At 42.1% G+C, this 19,724-nt stretch overlaps 1 protein-coding gene across 2 annotated transcripts; it reads right to left on the reverse strand.

Moving 5' to 3' along the window:
• Positions 1–992: 992 nt before the first annotated feature.
• Positions 993–19,419, reverse strand: LOC137269952 (alpha-(1,3)-fucosyltransferase C-like). Of its 2 annotated transcripts, none has more exons than XM_067803789.1 (2): positions 19,330–19,419; positions 993–4,051 (listed from the first exon to the last, which is right to left on the reverse strand). In XM_067803789.1, the coding sequence occupies exon 2, from the start codon at positions 4,049–4,051 to the stop codon at positions 2,804–2,806; it is 1,248 nt and encodes a 415-aa protein (XP_067659890.1). In that variant the 5' UTR covers positions 19,330–19,419; the 3' UTR covers positions 993–2,803. The 2 variants fall into 2 exon arrangements, with proteins under 2 accessions (XP_067659890.1, XP_067659889.1); XM_067803788.1 differs by lacking the exon at positions 19,330–19,419 and adding an exon at positions 6,420–6,493.
• Positions 19,420–19,724: the final 305 nt, after the last annotated feature.

The following is a 19,724-nucleotide window of genomic DNA, read 5'->3' on the forward strand; positions in this document are numbered from 1 at the left end:
AGAACCTCTCTGTGCTCAACAGAAAGAATTTGCTGTGGATTAGCTCAATATATTTTCGTGATTTCCGTTTGAGGAGAACCAAATGTTTCCAGAACAAAGAGCAGTCTTGTAACAGAACACAGATCTATACTGCCTAAAAATAACACACCTGCACTGCTAATACATAGGAGACACCATTTTGACATCAGTTGTTCTTATTTCGCATTAGCTAAAATGTCACCAGCCACAATATCCGGACAGTTGTCATTCCCCGCGGAAATGAAGTTCATGTGTCTGTGGAAAATCATTTTCTAAACCGGTGATATAATTGCATAATCCAAACGAGCAAGGTAGTCTTCAACCTGCTGTATAGTGTTACGGGGGTTTTCCCCGCACTGGAGACAATGGAACAAGCATATGTACAAGAAATCACGAGGAACCTAACAGTTTACATTGTGGAAACATACAGATGTCTACAGCATGAAAATATCTTATACCACCCGTCAAAGGTTTAGCCTCATCTAAAGCATTCACTATATATTATGCGTGTGTGTGTGTGTGTGCATCAAATTGCTGAAAAAATGTGGAAATATTATGCACGTGAGAGAAGATGAATTTCTCCACTGATTTGTTTGAACCTTATGCAGATATACTGCACGAGGATCATGCGTCAAATTGCTGAAACAACCTGCAAATATTATGCATGTGAGAGAGGGTTTTGGTGTAGTTTTGTTAAGGATAGCCAAATCTCACAGAGTTTATCACGTATTGAACTCATGACAACAGTCTTTTCAACCTTACAAATTTCTTTTACAATATATCAGTTCATTGGTATAGTACCTTTAAACAGAATGGAACATTTCGCAAAATCTAGTTTTGAGCAGTTGACTGAAGTACATTTACACTGGTGAGTCTTAAACGTTTGATGGGTAGTATAGTATATTTTGTCATATACAGTTTATGGTTCGCCCTACATGAATGCAACAAAAACAACTTCAACTGCAAAACATGGAAAACATTTTTTAATACCATGTTAAAAGGTAAGAAAATAAACCTTTGCATATGTTCACTTTCGGAAAGTATTACTCATGACTTGGTTTGAAGAAACGGATAAAAACATGGATAAGGTAGCGATGGTGCTAAGGTTATAATCAGTGCGATTCTGACATTTAAAATATGCCATTATATAAAGTAGGGGATATTCCATTTTGCGAGCATACCACTAGCCAAAGCTATAAGAGAAAAAGTAACATATGTCCGTGTATATGAAAGATTTCATACACCTAAATACACGTTTATTATAAATGGAGTGGTGTTTTCGTAGACGACGTCTTGTTTTATGAAATTTCTTACGAGCTCTATAACATTCTGCTCCGACAGAAGTTTACATGTTCGTTCCTTCTTCTAGGATCCTCTTTGTGTTCGTGGTCCGAAAGTTTTTCGTGCAGCGTCCGTGAGCATGTGCGCGATCTCGTTAGCGATGTCATTGACAGTTACTGGGTCGGCTTGATCGAGTCTTGCAGTGTGTTTTCTCAGTGAGGTTTTTCAAGTGAGTTAAAGTTTTCTCTTGTAAATCCAGTATCCCCTACTAGTTGTAATGGTATATGGTGGCTTAAACGATGGTTCGTCATGCTATCAACCACTCGTTTGCTAACAGTCGTGATATAACCTGAATATTGCCGACTGTTAACATAAAGAAGTACTGTTAAAGTGTTCAAAGGTGCATCAGCACCACTGGGTCTAGCTTCATGTTCACAGGAGACATATTTTTCTCTCATTGCACAGAACCAACAAACCTTTTCAGTACATTGAACCATGTTCAACAAGGAAAATGGCAAAAGGACAGACAGACTGGCTCAAACGCATCACCAATCTGAGATCTCGGTACAAAATAAAACTACTTAAGTCCCACAATGGTTTTCACTCTTTCCGTTAAACTATTTAATCCCGGAGATTATTGGGAACAGCACCGATTTGACAAATACGTGATCTGAGTACATTATAACTGTCACCAAACGAAATTCGTAACGAAGTGACAGAGGAGATTCAATGAAAGATGAATGAGAATCACTTACTGGTCCGACTTTCAGTAGGTATCCTACACACGAGCAGAATGCCAAATATACATAACACATACTTCACACTGTGAACTAATCCTGTAAGAGAGTAAAAACAATGTTCTCCATTACAGTTACTTGAAGAGCATCACAGTTACATGGTCACCTGACCGCACTTGTCTATACCTTGTAGTGGGGCAGTTACATGGTCAGCTGATCACACGTGTCTATCGTGTAGTGGGACAGTTACATGGTCAGCTGATCACACGTGTCTATGCCTTGTAGTGGAACAGTTACATGGTCAGCTAACCACACGTGTCTATACCTTGTAGTGGAACAGTTACATGGTCAGCTGACCACACGTGTCTATCGTGTAGTGGAACAGTTACATGGTCAGCTGACCACACGTGTCTATATTGAAGTGAAAGTGACATAATTAGCTGACCACACGTATCTATATCTTCTAGTGGATCAGTTACAATGGTCAGCTGACCACATGTGTCCGTATGTTGTATTTGAACGAATCTTGGTAACAATACACATCCGCAGGTCGTGCTGACCACACGTTGTAGTTGAGCGTGTCTCCGTAACAATACATATCGTTGCATGATGAGACGATTCAGTATAACGTGCACAGTTTGCAGATGATCCAGTCTTTGTAGTCTTGGAAAATCTTCAACTGTGAAATCTCAGTTGTCAAATGATCTCAAATGAATACATGGTGAACGTTAAGGCGTCCATGGTGAGCAGGTCAGTCCATCTTCACTTCAGAAATCCGTGGCACTGTAGCAGCTGTCAGTATTCCACCATTTATTCACATCATGGTATGTGTTTCCGAATCTCTCCAAGTCATGAAGTTTCACACAAATATCACACAACGATGAATCTAAGGTTGACTTCGGATCTGTGATACCATACTGTGATTTCCGTCTCAGTATTTCAGCATATGCCGTATGATTTGAATCTAAATATTTCAAATGATCGGCAAGTTTTTCTGGCGATGAAAAATCGGCTGTGTCGATGTATGTGCCCTTTGGAAGAAGGTTTGCATAGCTCGCCCCACCCCTCACCACGGGGATGACATCCAAACTGTAACTCCGAAACACCTTTTCCGTCAGGTATCCTCGACATAGTGAATTCTCAAACGCCAGATAAAACTTGTATGTCGTTTGTTGAAGATTATTACAACTGTTTGGTCCGGAGTTTTCACACTTGTGGGGTCCACATCCACCATAGATATCAACGCTGATGTACTGCTGAAGTTTCTTCACGTAGTCGTCGCGTTTCGACCGGGCATTGCAGTGACTTACCAACCACATGACGGGTTTAGTTTTCCTCTCAGTGATAGCCCGGAAATCTCGAACATCCGCTGCAGGTTTAGGCAGGAGCACGAAATACGGACAGACAATATCCGAGTCATATCTGAAAGTCATCGTCCAATTAAACCTATCATTCCATCGATTGAAGTCCCATGGAGCCTCGTGTGCAAAAAATATCCACATCTGATTGGCTGGTTTTGGTGGCGGTTTATCATCAGTAATCGACAGGACATAAAAGACGACTGCATCGGCTTGAGGGAGAAGTTTATGGTCACCAGATAATCTACAGTTTTGCAATCGGCAGTTGTTCAGACTATCCTTGTACCTTGTTTCAAACGTATGCCATGAAGGCATGTTGTATATGATGATAAGTTTCTCTTCTGTCTTGTTTTGTGTGAAAATGTTTTCAACACCCGTGAGATTATACCGCGACTTCTGGCGAAAATTGTCATTTGGGAACTGCAAAATCGGGGACAGGAAATATGGGTGGTTGCTCTCACCGTTTGGCCATACAAGAAGAGATGACTTGTTATTTTCGAACCTTGAAATAGAAGAAACCATCCTTGAAACAGAGGCAAGTCGTCGTGGGGGCTTGACGTTTACTCGGAAGACATTTGTGAGCGTGCTCCATATAAAAAGCACAAACAAGACCGCGGATGTACAGAACAATAGACGCTTGTTTCTTCGGCACACCATCTGAAACATAGCGACAAAGAAATTCACTTAATTATATCCAGTGAGTGAGTTTAGTTTTACGCCGCACTCAGCAATATTCCAGCTACATGGAGGCGGTCTGTAAATAATCGAGCCTGGACCAGACAATCCAGTGATCAACAACATGAGCATGGATCTGCGGACTTGGGAACCGATGACATGAGTCAACCAAGTCAGCGAGCCCGATCGCGTTAGTCGCCTCTTACGGCGAGCATAGTCGCCTTTTATGGCAAGCATGGGTTGCTGAAGGTCTATCTACACCGGGACCTTCATGGGTCTATATCCAGTGAGCTGCGATAGCGTTAAGTGTTGCGTACAAGATTAGTGAATAGAGAAGTACATGTATGTGTTGAACTGGTGGATAAGGGTATGGATAGAGTTGCGTAGGAGGTATATGGGTGTAGACGGTTCGAACCATCGACCTTCCGTTCAATTCACAAGACCAAATATTCAGTATGTTTATCCTGAACATGACGAACAAGGATCCAACTTCACATCCTGATGCCGTAGAGTTGGTTAGTGAGTGAGTTTAGTTTTACGCCGCTCTTTGCAATATTCCAGCAAAACCACTGCAACACGACAGCGTTGGCGCCGGAAAGGGGCTTGACACAATGGGGATGGGATGGGGAGTGGACGAACCTGTCTTCGGCATGAAGAGCTAACAATGGTAATGACTTACTTTAAGCTCATTCTTTAAGACGAGCTTAAAGTCAATGTCACCGAATCTAGGCACAATCGACGAACACAACGGCCATACAACAACCTCATGGAAACGTTAGTCAAAGCGTTACAGCACATATATTTCTGCTTACATTTTTATTTTTGTCACAAATTATTCTTTACTAAGGAAGTCCGAGTACGTGCAAGTCGATGTGAGTAGTGTATCTTGTTTATGACAAATTGCCAAGCACAGCGGCAATTAATTAGCAAACGTGTCCACGGCAACCTTAAACTACTTAATCCCAGATTAACTTAGTGAGCTGTGTCAGCACCGGTCTTTATTCTCAGGTACATCCCTTGGTCAAGGGCAGATAAGTAGTTCCATCTCGGCAGGTGCATGTTTACCACCAACTAATAAAATGTCAACTTTTGCTGAGTAAGATTACCTTCATACCATCCTCTTTGTCCAGTAGTAAACGCCATTGCCAACCTCTGACAGATGTTTGGCTTAGCAGCGGTCACGAGCTGACCATGGCTATACCATAAAGAACATCAAGTCCTGTTAGGTAATCATCTCCTTACCACCTACCTCGTATAGTAAGCCTTGTCAGCACAGGGTAGATAACGCAGATGGAAAGCTCCAACATCGGAGAAACTTGATAATGACAATGGGTAGTAGTGTGGGTTATATCCTGTTTTTTTCCACCTCAGGCTCACTTGCTTGAATCACAGACCATATAATAGATAGTCTCTGCTTGAATAAACCCAAGGAACTCACTGCTCTCTCTTTTCTTATTTCACGGTTCGCTCCCAATACCTGATTCCCGAAAACGAGGCCTGACAGCCCCCTTAGTATATTTAGCTCTGAGGGTTTTCTTAACGGACACCAAGGAGCTGCCTTAACTACAAAACCCAACCAAACCAAACAAACAAACAAAAAAAAACAACAAAAAAACCCAAACAGCCTAAAACAATCTACGAAATTAAATTTCAATTGTTCTTAGAAATATGGTAGCCTACTGGTTACAGCGTTAAGCGTTGGCTCGTCATGCTGAAGGCCCGGGATGGATTCCCCTCGTGTGAAGCGCTTTTCTCGTGTCCGCCGCCGTGATATTGCTGGAATATTACTACAGGCGACGGTGGTCAGGGGTCAGGGAGTTCGAACCTCCTTAACCCCACTTGCTCCGCCAACGCAAAAAACAACAATCTTGTGGTCATAAGTCATTTCAAAAGGAGCATCCGCAAAAATAATCTACATGGGCGTTCTTGTGGGTAGTTCTACGCTGAGCTCGTTACCATGGTTACAGCAGAGACCATCTATTATACGGCCTCTGGTTACAGGCTTGCCTGTCCGTTTGCTGACAACTCCCCTGCCGTCGACAAGAGTGTGTATAATGTTACGAGTTTTATGGCTCCATTCACAGGTCGTATTGCTTGTTTGATACCACATCCCGCCCTAATCCGGCAGTTGTGGAAAACCCATTCTTATCCCGGCAAATAGTCCACAGTCATCTAACCCTACAACACATATGGTCTTTGATTGAACTAAACGGCACTCGGCATGTCGAAGCCGTATCTAAGAAGACCAACGCTCGCGACCTCGCTTCCTCCAACGAGAAAGGTTGCACCGCGCCAGTTTCACGGGACCCACGACTGTGACGTGATAACGCTTAACTCTGGTGTTCCTTACCTGACACCGACACTCGTGCACCGACCCAGGCAGCTTCGGCAAACATGTCATCGCAGTGCTGTTGACATACGTGGTCTTGATGAATAATGTCCGTATTAGCAAGGTTTTACAATATGAGAGCACGGTGCCTGTGGTGCAATCCCCAACGTCTAGGATTAAACAACATAAACACTAAGGAATTTATTTCGGAGCAGGCGGAGAAAGATATGTTATACATGATCTGGGCCATCAATGCTTGTGGCGTAGTGCGTTGTCAGGGCACGTGCGATATGTAAAATCTCGTCCGGAGTAAATAAGGAGAACTGAAGAGTTTTCAATAGTGTTTGCACCGTGCCATGGGCATCTGTAAGTCCATACTACCGTGGCTACCGAGACATATGTGCGATACGGACATCAACAATCACTTCCATATGTAATGCCGAAATTGATCTATACCTGAATTTGACGGTAAGAGTGAATTATCGACTGAAAGTACCTGCGTCATGTTGTGCATGAGCAATCGTGTGACCAGATTGTCCGTTTGCAGGCTGCCGGCTCAATACAGCCCAGGATCAGGTATTAGTTTAGAAACACACATTTACTCTGCACATAGAACTAGGGGTAATGAAACTGAAAGTCGAAGACCCGTGCTCAATTTTCACACATGGGTAAAATGTGTGAAACCCATTTCTAGTTTCACCTGTATTTGTTTCCCTGTTCCAACTACTGCGCTTACTCTGAAAGATGCTAACAAAATCAACGACTACAAGATGCGCATTATCTGTGTTCTGTTGTAAACAGGCTACAGCTGAGATGAACTAGGAACACCGAAACTTGTATTCATAGGACTTCCGGTAATCCGCGCCTTTTGGTCATGATTTATTTGTGAAGGATACGACAGGATCAAAGGGCAGTCGTTGTTACAGCTTACAAACAAAGCACAAGTGTTTCCATGGCTTCAGTTCAGGACTAGTTCTAGTTGCATTGTTCGAACAATTACGTATTGTTGTTAAACGCATTTTACCGATTGAGTGATAATACAGCTTGTTCAGCTCGACCTGAGCTACACATATGCATGACCCGCGAGGCCACAAGGCACAAACGGAATGTCCAGTAAGCATTAAATAGGGGAGCAGAGGTTGCTTCTCGTTGCCTACAAGCTCGTGTTGGAACATAAAACGGTCTGTGGCTACGTTTTCAAACAAAGTTAGGACATTGCTGACGATTTCTCGACACTGAAGTGTCAAACGTCGACCTTGTCGCGGTCGTTCAGACATTTTGGTGCACCCCTCACAATAATAGACCATACCAGTTGTGACACGGTCATGCAATGCATTGGTACTCACTTGATCAGGTCAAGCGGGACACAGACTTGTGATATAGCAGGGAACCCTTTCTAACTGTTACCTTAACTGGCTAATGATAGAATGGGCGGGACCTGAGGTGCACATAGCACTGAACAGTATTTGACACTATGTTGTTTTTGTTTGTTTGTTTTGTTAAAGTGATTAATGTTGACTCTTTTTTTCAGAGAATTCACTTAGATGGGAAGGTGTAGTGCTATCTGTGTGACGTAATGCCATGTGACTCGGGTAACGGTATTGTGGCTGGATGCCCGGTTCTTGTGTTTACGACTGGAAAATCGTGCTGTTTTAGTGAGTGAGTGAGTGAGTGAGTGACTTACGTTTAACGCCGCTTGTAGCAATATTCCAGCAATGCCACGGCGGGGGACACCTGAAGTGGGCTTCACACACGTTGTACCCATGTGGTGAATCGAGCTCTTCAACCATTAGAGTTACATAATGGAGTTTTGGAAGATGTTCGACGCATTAACACCTAAGACATCCTTATTCTTGCAAGACAAAAGCTATCGCAAAATATAACAACTTTCATACTTGAAACTATTAAGGATGTAGCTACCATATAATCTCACTATCACTATAGAGAGAAAGAGGTAGGAGCGGTCGTCTCAAAAGCAAAACCTGGACGGGTGAAGCAGACAATTGTTGGGGTCGGACTGGGGGTATATAATCAAGTCTGAACCAGCGCTCGAAATAATCGCCGGCCCGGAGGCCCAGCGCCAGTTGTTATCGTAAGGGGCCGACAGTTTCAAATATCTGCAGGCCCTTGTGGCCTTCAGTAATTATCCGTCTTTATATCAGCTGGAATCCTTCCTGTACGACCCATCATGTTACAATAACATACAGGTTCATTTCCTGGTATTTCAGACCTTTGCGCATAGGAATGACAAATTCTCCCTAGCTGTCATAGGTTTCGCTAACTGATTTTGTAGAAACAGTGTGCAATTGTCACAATAGCTACTGTAGTCTATTTTAATTATATCGGTTTTTATCGACGTTGGTGGACAACGGCCAAATTAAAGCATTGCACACACTGGTCTGAACCAGACAATCCAGTGGTCAACACCATGAGCATCCTTGTACGTAATTAGGATACGGAGGAAAGTGTCAACCAACTCAGCGAGCCCGAGGAGCACCCTCACAGGAACGCTATCACCACATAACCCACTCCCCCCCCCCCCCCCAATGTTACCTCCACAATCACACTGGATACGGTGCACCACCCTTTAAACGCCCCTCCCTAACCCCCATCCTAACCCCCTTTCCCCATTCCCCCAACACACACACACACTCTCTCTCTCTCTTTCTCTCTCCCTCTCTCCTTTTGTTGTATCTTCCTACGCTAGGAGAAAGAAATATTTTTCTAATTCGAATCTCACAAGAAAAATATTATACATATCACCCGCTGTGTAATGCAGCTCAATAATTCACTCACTCACATCTGCATACATAATTGTACCATTGGTGGTGCACTGATCCAAACGCTCATTAAATCGACATTAATTGTACAGTTGACTGAAAACATAACACTGTGACAGCTGTCAAGGTAGTAACTGTGAAACAGGTATATCATTAATAAAGATACAAGTGATGAGGTATCCTAGCAACAGTATCACGAGATAACAACAGGTGAGCGGTTGTAACATGTCCTAACAGCAATAACATCGGTAACAGTGACAAGACTGGAAATTGGATTTAAAACAGTTTGTATCAATACGTCATAGAATCATGTCACGTGTGCTGAACAATACAGCAATATGTCTGTTTCCATTTACATCTCAGTTGAAACACAGTTTTAAGAACGATGCTCGTAAATTGTCCACATTATTTGCTATATTACACAAGAGATTCACTGAGTAGTGATTAACATTGGATAGGCCTGGGGGATATTTTAATTTTGATTTAAACATATCTTTTCAAGAAAATGGATTGGTTACAAGCTATTCCAACTTTGAGACACCCGCTCCTATTTACAGTGCTTACATGCAAAAGAAAAGCAAAGTGTATGTACAGGGATAGAAAGGTATATACAATAATACATTCAAATGAAAGTAATACGTTGAATACACGAATTATTTAGATCATAAACATATCAAAGTTGATTAACCGTTTGGAGTTTGATATATATCTTTGAACTTCTTTAAAAATCTGTTTATTGTCATTGTACATAAGATCTGCACTGCCAGTACCTCTAGGTTTATTTGTGCTCTAATGCTACAAATTTTGCCAACATTTTGAAACATTTCCCGTCTGATATTACAATACAAAGAACATTCCATGAAATAATGAGAATTTTCACAGGTAAACTTCCAAGTACATTCTGTGTTCTCAATGAGATCGATCCTACACAGATCACCATTTAATCTACTATTTGAATATCTTAGCTGGGTATGAATTACATTGAGTTTTCTATTACCACACGAGAAATATTCTGTTGCTTCTGGCTTACGCGAGCTTACAGGCGATGTCAAACTTTTAAGGGAATCTGATTCTCTAACATATAAGGGGAGATAATTCCACAGTTGTGAAGATGAAGGGAAGAACGATTGGGTGTAGAGACTTGTGCAGGAATAGGACAGGGAAATATCACATATGTTTCTATATTTTGTCCTGGATTCACAGTGTGGGGTATGAGATCACAAAGGTAGGATGGAGCAGTTTTGTTGTAGATATTACAGAATAAAGTTTAAGATATCTTCTTCTCTCTTTTAACTACTGCTAACCTGTTTCATTAATTACAGTATCTCTGGAAGCATGTTTTGGTAAACCAGTAACCATCCTGGCGGCCTCAAACTGAACTTTTTCAATTTTATCGGTTAAATCTATCAAACAACCATCCCACAATTCACAGGCATATTCATGATTTGGTCTTATGAATACAATACAGATCTTATCTTGGCTGTCTCTGTTCAACATGAACTTTCTCATTGTTGAAACCATCAAGGACGTTCTTCTTACGATGTCATCAATATGGGTATTCCATTTACAATCAGGAGGAAATGTTACTCCAAGATGTTTATGAAATATTTCCAACCTGTGTAATTTAGTGAAATCCCTAATATGGAAGTCGCGGTGGCTGAGTGGGCTAGGCGGCTGACTTTGTGTGCTGGCGTTTACGTGCTTGACTCTGAGGGTGCGGGTTCGAATTGTAGAATTGTAGAATTGTATTTTTATTCTTAAGACTGAAAAGTACAGCCTCTGTTTTGTGGGGATTGTATGTCACAAGCCTACGATTTCCCCAGCACCACAGTAAGTTCTTATTAAGTGTATCTGGGCCTGTGATTTATGGATGAAAATCCCATTGATGTATCATCTGTGCACAAGCGTGCAGCACAATCTAGTTCATCGGCAATTTCATTAACATATACCTTTGGGAATGACAGCATGTAGATTTTGTTCCTTCCTTTATTACTGAATTTCCCCACAGGTTAAATGCGCCCAGGAAGGAGGGTGGCACGGCAGTATCGCCAACAGCCATAAATACTACAAGTATATTCTCTGTTTAAGACAGTTTTCCAAACCCCAAACTGAATTTTACCTCTCTGTTACAACCATAAATAAATTCAGAACTGCTCTTGCACAGTTCTGCTGCAGGTCACATAAACTAGCCATTGAAACTGGCAGATATTCTGATATCGCAAGGCATGAAAGACTAAGTAATGTCTGTAAGACTGGATACGTCGACAGTGAATATTACTTCCTGCTGACTTGTGCAACTTACGATGACCTCCGCCAAAGATACATCATACCCCTTAAATATTCTGAATTCCCAACTATGGCAAAGTCCAAAATAGTCATGTCCTCCCAACATGAATCGGGTATTAGAAACTTGGCCTGCTACAGTTTCCATGCCTCAAACCTTCGTAAAAAGAGTGATTTAGTATATCCTCCATGCTGCACAGGTAACAGCTGATATGGTCTGTTACCCCGTACCTACCTCGTTGTGTAAAACTATGCATCATTGATCACGGAATGGTATATATATATATATATCCCATGCCTGAACAACATCTGTATAAATATTCTATGAATGTCGATTTTATGCATTTGTCGTACTTGCAGTCTGCCAAAGGCCTTAGAAACACCATAAAACACCATACAATAGTCTTCACGTCTATCTAGAGCTGAGCAAATATTGTTATATATTGTTATATATATTGTTATACGTTGTTTTGTATATACCTGTACTTTAGGTCGTAATGGCGGAATAGAGTTGATAGATCCTGATTCTTTGATTAGCCCTCACAGAACTTTCCAAAATGAAGGTTTTCTGTCTCTGCTCATCTCAGATATAAACTCATCAAGGTACGAAAAATAATGTTCCTTTGCATAACACTTCATGTTATGAACTTCATTTCGTTGTTTACGGTATGCCAATTTATCCTCATATCTGTTAGTTAATTTTGCCTTTTTTCTTAACTTAACGTTTTCTTGATTCACGTCGTATTTCCGAATTGTACCAAGGTTTGTCACTGGGTCTAATCATTACATTTCTAGATGGAATACATTCCTTAATATACCTTCCTAGGTGATTATAGAATACATATATTGTCTCATCAATACCAGTAGTGTTTGCTATCACATGATTCCAACCAGTATTGGTTATATATTTAGTCAGTAACTCATGGTCGCCATTACACGATGCATTTCTGCTATAACATACAGACAGAGAAATAGCTGTGTTAATGGCGACAAATGTGCTCCTGTGATCACTTATGTAGTTATGTCACTACTGAAATCGATCACGCCACTGTCAAACACGTCAACATCGTTACTAATTAATACGGGACGTAATAAAGTTCGGCTTATTCTACTAACACGTGTAGGGTCCTTACTAACATTATGAAATGCCTTTCTGTTAATAATTTCTCTTAAATGTGAAATTTTACCTGACAAGGGGTCTTCATTCAGATCACCGATAAGCATTTTTTAAATGTAAGGTCTAATGAATTTTCTATTGACCCTTCTAGTCGCTCCCAAAAAGTCGCGTTTATGCCGGGGGTCTGTAAGCTGCACAAAGCATGATCGATTTCTGACCTAAATATATTTCTCACCAGATTGCTTTATCCATAGTGTTTTCCAAATCAAAGCGTCCTTTAAAACTCAAAACATTTTTCACATGGATCATGACACCTCCACCGAAAGCATTTCTATCTTTACGTAAAAACTTTGTGAAAACTATTCCATGTTACATTTGTGCTGCTGATACAGTTCAGTAACCTTTCCATGTTACATTTGTGCGACTGATACAGTTCAGTAACCATTCCACGTTACATTTGAGCTACTGATACAGTTACGTAACCATTCCACGTTACATTTGTGCTACTGATACAGTTCAGTAACCATTCCACGTTACATTTGTGCTGCTGATACAGTTCAGTAACCATTCCACGTTACATTTGTGCTGCTGATACAGTTAAGTAACCATTCCATGTTACATTTGTGCTGCTGATACAGTTCAGTAATCATTCAATGTTACGTTTGTGCTACTGATACAGTTCAGTAACCATTCCACGTTACATTTGTGCTACTGATACAGTTAAGTAACCATTCCACGTTACATTTGTGCTACTGATACAGTTCAGTAACCTTTCCATGCTACATTTGTGCTGCTGATGCAGTTCAGTAACCATTCTACGTTACATTTGTGCTACTGATACAGTTCAGTAACCATTCCACGTTACATTTGTGCTGCTGATACAGTTCAGTAACCATTCCGTGTTACATTTGTGCTACTGATACAGTTAAGGAATCATTCCACGTTACATTTGTGCTACTGATACAGTTCAGTAACCATTCCACGTTACATTTGTGCTGCTGATACAGTTCAGGAACAATTCCACGTTACATTTGTGCTACTGATACAGTTCAGTAACCTTTCCATGTTACATTTGTGCTGCTGATACAGTTCAGTAACCATTGTACGTTACATTTGTGCTACTGATACAGTTCAGTAACCATTCCGTGTTACATTTGTGCTACTGATACAGTTCAGTAACCTTTCCATGTTACATTTGTGCTGCTGATGCAGTTCAGTAACCATTCTACGTTACATTTGTGCTACTGATACAGTTCAGTAACCATTCCACGTTACATTTGTGCTGCTGATACAGTTCAGTAACCATTCCACGTTACATTTGTGCTGCTGATACAGTTAAGGAATCATTCCACGTTACATTTGTGCTACTGATACAGTTCAGTAACCATTCCGTGTTACATTTGTGCTGCTGATACAGTTCAGTAACCATTCCACGTTACATTTGTGCTACTGATACAGTTCAGTAACCTTTCCATGTTACATTTGTGCTGCTGATACAGTTCAGTAACCTTTCCATGTTACATTTGTGCGACTGATACAGTTCAGTAACCATTCCACGTTACATTTGAGCTACTGATACAGTTACGTAACCATTCCACGTTACATTTGTGCTACTGATACAGTTCAGTAACCATTCCACGTTACATTTGTGCTGCTGATGCAGTTCAGTAACCATTCCACGTTACATTTGTGCTGCTGATACAGTTAAGGAATCATTCCACGTTACATTTGTGCTACTGATACAGTTCAGTAACCATTCCGTGTTACATTTGTGCTGCTGATACAGTTCAGTAACCATTCCACGTTACATTTGTGCTGCTGATACAGTTCAGGAACCATTCTACGTTACATTTGTGCTGCTGATACAGTTAAATAAGAGCGTCTCAGTGCCACAAATAATTTGGCTTTCAGATAAGCATTCATTGAAGTAAGCTAGCTTGTGCCTCACACTTCTCGTTTTGAGGTGAAGAATTTGTAAAGTCTTGTCTAATGATTGGGTTACAGCATTATAGGGCCAAGTCTGTATCACCGGAGAGCAAAGTAATATAAATATATAACTATATATAATCAGCACGTTGGTGTTACCTAACACAGAGGATGGCACACATAATACAATCCACGCCTTACACTCCAATCTGGATATTGACAATGATCAGTTGAAAAGTCTCAGAAAATAACCTAATAGATCCATATGTGATCGTTGAACGTTTGAGCTTGCTCGATGTGTGGTTCCATGAAATCTCCTGATAGCAATTCTATATTTTAATCTCAGGTCGTGATACTTTTCACAATTTAAACAGGACGTGGACCTCGTCCTCCATAACACTGAGATCACATTGCGAACAGAGTGGTTTATGTACTTGTTCATTTACGTTTTTACGTAAGTTAACATTGAAATCATGACGAGATATTCTTCAAGTACATAAGACTCTAAACAAAGACCTATCCGAGAGAAACATGATATAGTTTTCCTGTAACAAGGACTTTATACTACTGTGATTACATAGATAGTGCAGAGATAATATATAACTCTGCCGTTGTTTGGAAATAGTTGTAAACATGATAGAATCACCAACATTTTGGGAAAACCAAACGTGCGTAAAACCTGTGTAAAATAACAAATTTCTGAGACTTGACACTCAGTTTTGCTTTCCAGCATCATCTAATGTTTTTTCACATTATATAGCAACCAAGAGCGGTCTTGCACCTTGTTAAGGACAACCAAAGGCGGTTTCGCGCCTTGTAAAGGACAACCAAGAGCGATCTCGCATCTTGTTCGGGAAAAACAAAGAGCGGTCTTGCACCTTTTCAATGACAGCCAAGAGTGGCCATGCACCTTGTTAAGGACAGCCAAGAGCGGCCATGCACCTTTTCAATGACAGCCAAGAGTGGCCATGCACCTTGTTAAGGACAGCCAGGAGTGGCCTTGCACCTTGTTAAGGACAGCCAAGAGTGGCCATGCACCTTGTGAAGGACAGCCAAGAGTGGCCATGCACCTTTTCAATGACAGCCAGGAGTGGCCATGCACCTTGTTAAGGACAGCCAAGAGTGGCCATGCACCTTGTTAAGGACAGCCAAGAGTGGCCATGCACCTTGTTAAGGACAGCCAACAGTGGCCATGCACCTTTTCAATGACAGCCAAGAGTGGCCATGCACCTTGTTAAGGACAGCCAGGAGTGGCCATGCACCTTGTTAAGGACAGCCAGGAGTGGCCATGCACCTTGTTAAGGACAGCCAAGAGTGGCCATGCACCTTTTCAATGACAGCCAAGAGTGGCCATGCACCTTGTGAAGGACAGCCAAGAGTGGCCATGCACCTTGTTAAGGACAGCCAAGAGTGGCCATGCACCTTTTCAATGACAGCCAAGAGTGGCCATGCACCTTGTGAAGGACAGCCAAGAGTGGCCATGCACCTTGTTAAGGACAGCCAGGAGTGGCCATGCACCTTGTTAAGGACAGCCAAGAGTGGCCATGCACCTTGTTAAGGACAGCCAAGAGCGGCCATGCACCTTGTTAAGGACAGCCAGGAGTGGCCATGCACCTTGTTAAGGACAGCCAAGAGCGGCCATGCACCTTGTTAAGGACAGCCAGGAGTGGCCATGCACCTTGTTAAGGACAGCCAAGAGTGGCCATGCACCTTTTCAATGACAGCCAAGAGTGGCCATGCACCTTGTGAAGGACAGCCAAGAGTGGCCATGCACCTTGTTAAGGACAGCCAAGAGTGGCCATGCACCTTTTCAATGACAGCCAAGAGTGGCCATGCACCTTGTGAAGGACAGCCAAGAGTGGCCATGCACCTTGTTAAGGACAGCCAGGAGTGGCCATGCACCTTGTTAAGGACAGCCAAGAGTGGCCATGCACCTTGTTAAGGACAGCCAAGAGCGGCCATGCACCTTGTTAAGGACAGCCAGGAGTGGCCATGCACCTTGTTAAGGACAGCCAAGAGCGGCCATGCACCTTGTTAAGGACAGCCAGGAGTGGCCATGCACCTTGTTAAGGACAGCCAAGAGTGGCCATGCACCTTGTTAAGGACAGCCAGGAGTGGCCATGCACCTTGTTAAGGACAGCCAAGAGTGGCCATGCACCTTTTCAATGACAGCCAAGAGTGGCCATGCACCTTTTCAATGACAGCCAAGAGTGGCCATGCACCTTGTTAAGGACAGCCAAGAGGGGCCATGCACCTTGTTAAGGACAGCCAGGAGTGGCCATGCACCTTGTTAAGGACAGCCAGGAGTGGCCATGCACCTTGTTAAGGACATCGCAAAGAAGCTACGCCCCTTGTTAGGGATTTCTTGGAAGGGTCACGCACCCGGATATTTATCTTATACCTATCAATAATATGGACCATGTTGTACATGCTGGCTGTAGGCACATGTCCAAACTGACCACCAGCGCCGAAAATGCATATCAGCAGCATCAACCCAAGGGCCGAAAATCCATAACAGCCGTATTGTAAAGCTACTAAACTAGAAAGGAATGAATACATGCAAACACCGGATTTCAAAATGACAGTTTTCTTTTCGCCAGCTGGTCAGGCCCACAGGCTGATATAGTAGTATCGTGCTGATATCACTGACACAAGAATAACAGCCATGCAACAATCACTTAATATTAAATCATTTTATGTTAGAGCGACCTCATTTCGTTATCCAAAAGAGCGGTCCTTTTCATGCCAATGTAAACGCGACAGTGAGCGAGTCTGGTATTATGCCGCTTTCAGCAATGTTCCAGCGATATCATGGCAGAGTGTCACAAGAAACGGACTCACACGTTGTACCCATGTGGGGAATCGAACCCGAGTCTTCGGCGAGACCAGCGAAACCTTCAATCACCCGTCGTCTAAAATGTATGGAAGCCATTTTGACGTTGTCATGGCAACGTGGATATTCGCCCTTTCCGTGATAACGTTTAAAGGTCATCCCATATCCGACCCCGTTGGGATATTTCATGTGCACCGTCAGCTAGACTTAGAATGAAGTGTTTGAACAAACTGAACAAAATACTACAACTATGTTGGTTCATGTTCACCAATCACCCTTACGCGTTTTGAACGAATGATGTCATTTGATACAAAACAAACGAGGAGACCCGTGAAGATCCGGGGTAGAATAGGTCTTCAGCTACCCACACTTGACACTATGATGGTCGTAAGAGGCGACTAACGGGATCGGGTGGACAACTTGCTGTCTTGGTTGACACATGTTATCGGTTCCTAATTGAGCAGAACGGTGTTCATGCTGTTGATCAATGGATTGGCTTGTCCAACACGATTATATACAGACCGCCACCATACAGCTGGAATATTGCTGGGTGCGGCGTAAAACTAAACTCACTCACAAACGAGGAAGGTGGTAATGACAGTTCTAAATTGCACAGTTGGCGTTTTAAACGACCACAGGCTTCAACATGATGTCGTATAAATGATAAATGAACTTGACATGCATACAATTGATATGCAAACTAACATCGGACACACGATTATGGCAAATCAGCTAGACAACTAAATTCAGATTGCACAGCTGGTGTACCTGACGATTTAGGAACGCTACAGCTTGACAATGGAGGTGGTTCGAAAACCTGTTGGTTATAGCGCGTAATATTCCCGACTGGTTACTACATGTGATGTTGTGTTCTTAGTAATCTAGAAATATACACAAGAACTTAGATTCTCATTATTGAATGGGCCCCGATTTTAACCCTATTGATCTTGAATCGTGTAAGAGAAGCACATGATAATGCATATTTAACATTCACAGATAAAACATAAAATATTCCAGGGCCAGACATGTTTTTGTATGAAAGTGATTATTTTGTTTGGATTTTTAAAAAAAATTAACAACTGTCAACATAAAATCCTGTCATGTTGTCGTTTTGAGTCAAAGCATCATACGGGTCAGAAAAACCTCGTGGTTCTCCATCTGGATACCACAACAAGATTTGTGAACGTGTTGGAAACCATTGCTCAAGTTAAATGTGTGCTTAATCACGTTCTTTGTGTATATTATTGATTTCCATGGTCTGTATAGAATGTTTCTGGGTCGGCATGAAAAACAGGACCTGACATCTGTTACCGTATGCCTGTTCACTCACTTTCGAAAAATCAGATCAGCGCTCATATACCTCGATAATAAAGACCCAAAACTGCATTTAACTCGAAAAACAACCCCAGAGATTCAGAACGTTTGCATGACAAACAGCGTTGTCAAAACGGCATGGTTCCGGGCCATGACCAAAGCAATGGAATTCCACTGTCTGCCGTAAAACATTCATAACGAGCCCAGTTTATGTCCAATTTAACCACGCGTGGTACGGAACAACGACCAAGGCTTCTAACCCTTCTGTCTCATCTTGTGTTTTTCAATTACAGGCGACAGGTGTAAATGGTACAAAGATTTCCTGACCACTGGTCAAGGTACGTTTACGCTGTCACCCGACGCAATACGTGGAGAGCGTTCTTTGTTTGCACACCTTTAGTGTGATGTCCATTTCTGGCCTCCTACCACGTGACATAGTGACATAGTGCCAAAAGAGGCGGAAAGCGTCAATCCATTCAGTTGTTTACACTGTTAACAATTCACCATGACCCGTCAAAACCACCATAGTAAACAATCTCTCCGGAAAGAAACATCCCTTTAGCCTATCCTTAAATGATAGTACATGATGTAACAAGTTGTATATTCAGGGGGTTACACGCACCCACACCAGATTAATTAATCTGTCAAGGCCAAGCGCGGGTTGTGCAAAGTACTCACAGTTATTCCGGAGTGATGTTATACCTCAGGTGACCACCATGCCCCCTAACTGTCCGAGATACAAATGTACTTCAGTGTCGACACAGCGAAAGCCGGATACAGAATAACAACTTCACTATGTTGAATGATGGCGTTATGCTATCTCCGTCACGTGACCTCACTAAGAAAGTGAAATCCCAAATATGACATATGTTGCACGTGACCTCTCGCTCGCTCAGTTGACGCTCGCCCAAAGCAGTTAACATGCAGTCGCTCAACTACAGAATGTCCTTCTTCCGGCTTACATTGTAAAACAAAAAATCGAAATGAAGCAAGTCTAGATTTTCCTCAGTCTCACTATCCTCAGTCTCTCAATGGGGATACATTTCAAAAAAAATATGACGTCTTGCAAAATA

This window comes from Haliotis asinina, unplaced genomic scaffold (genome assembly GCF_037392515.1).
Source record: "Haliotis asinina isolate JCU_RB_2024 unplaced genomic scaffold, JCU_Hal_asi_v2 scaffold_20, whole genome shotgun sequence".
NCBI classification, from domain to species: domain Eukaryota; kingdom Metazoa; phylum Mollusca; class Gastropoda; order Lepetellida; family Haliotidae; genus Haliotis; species Haliotis asinina.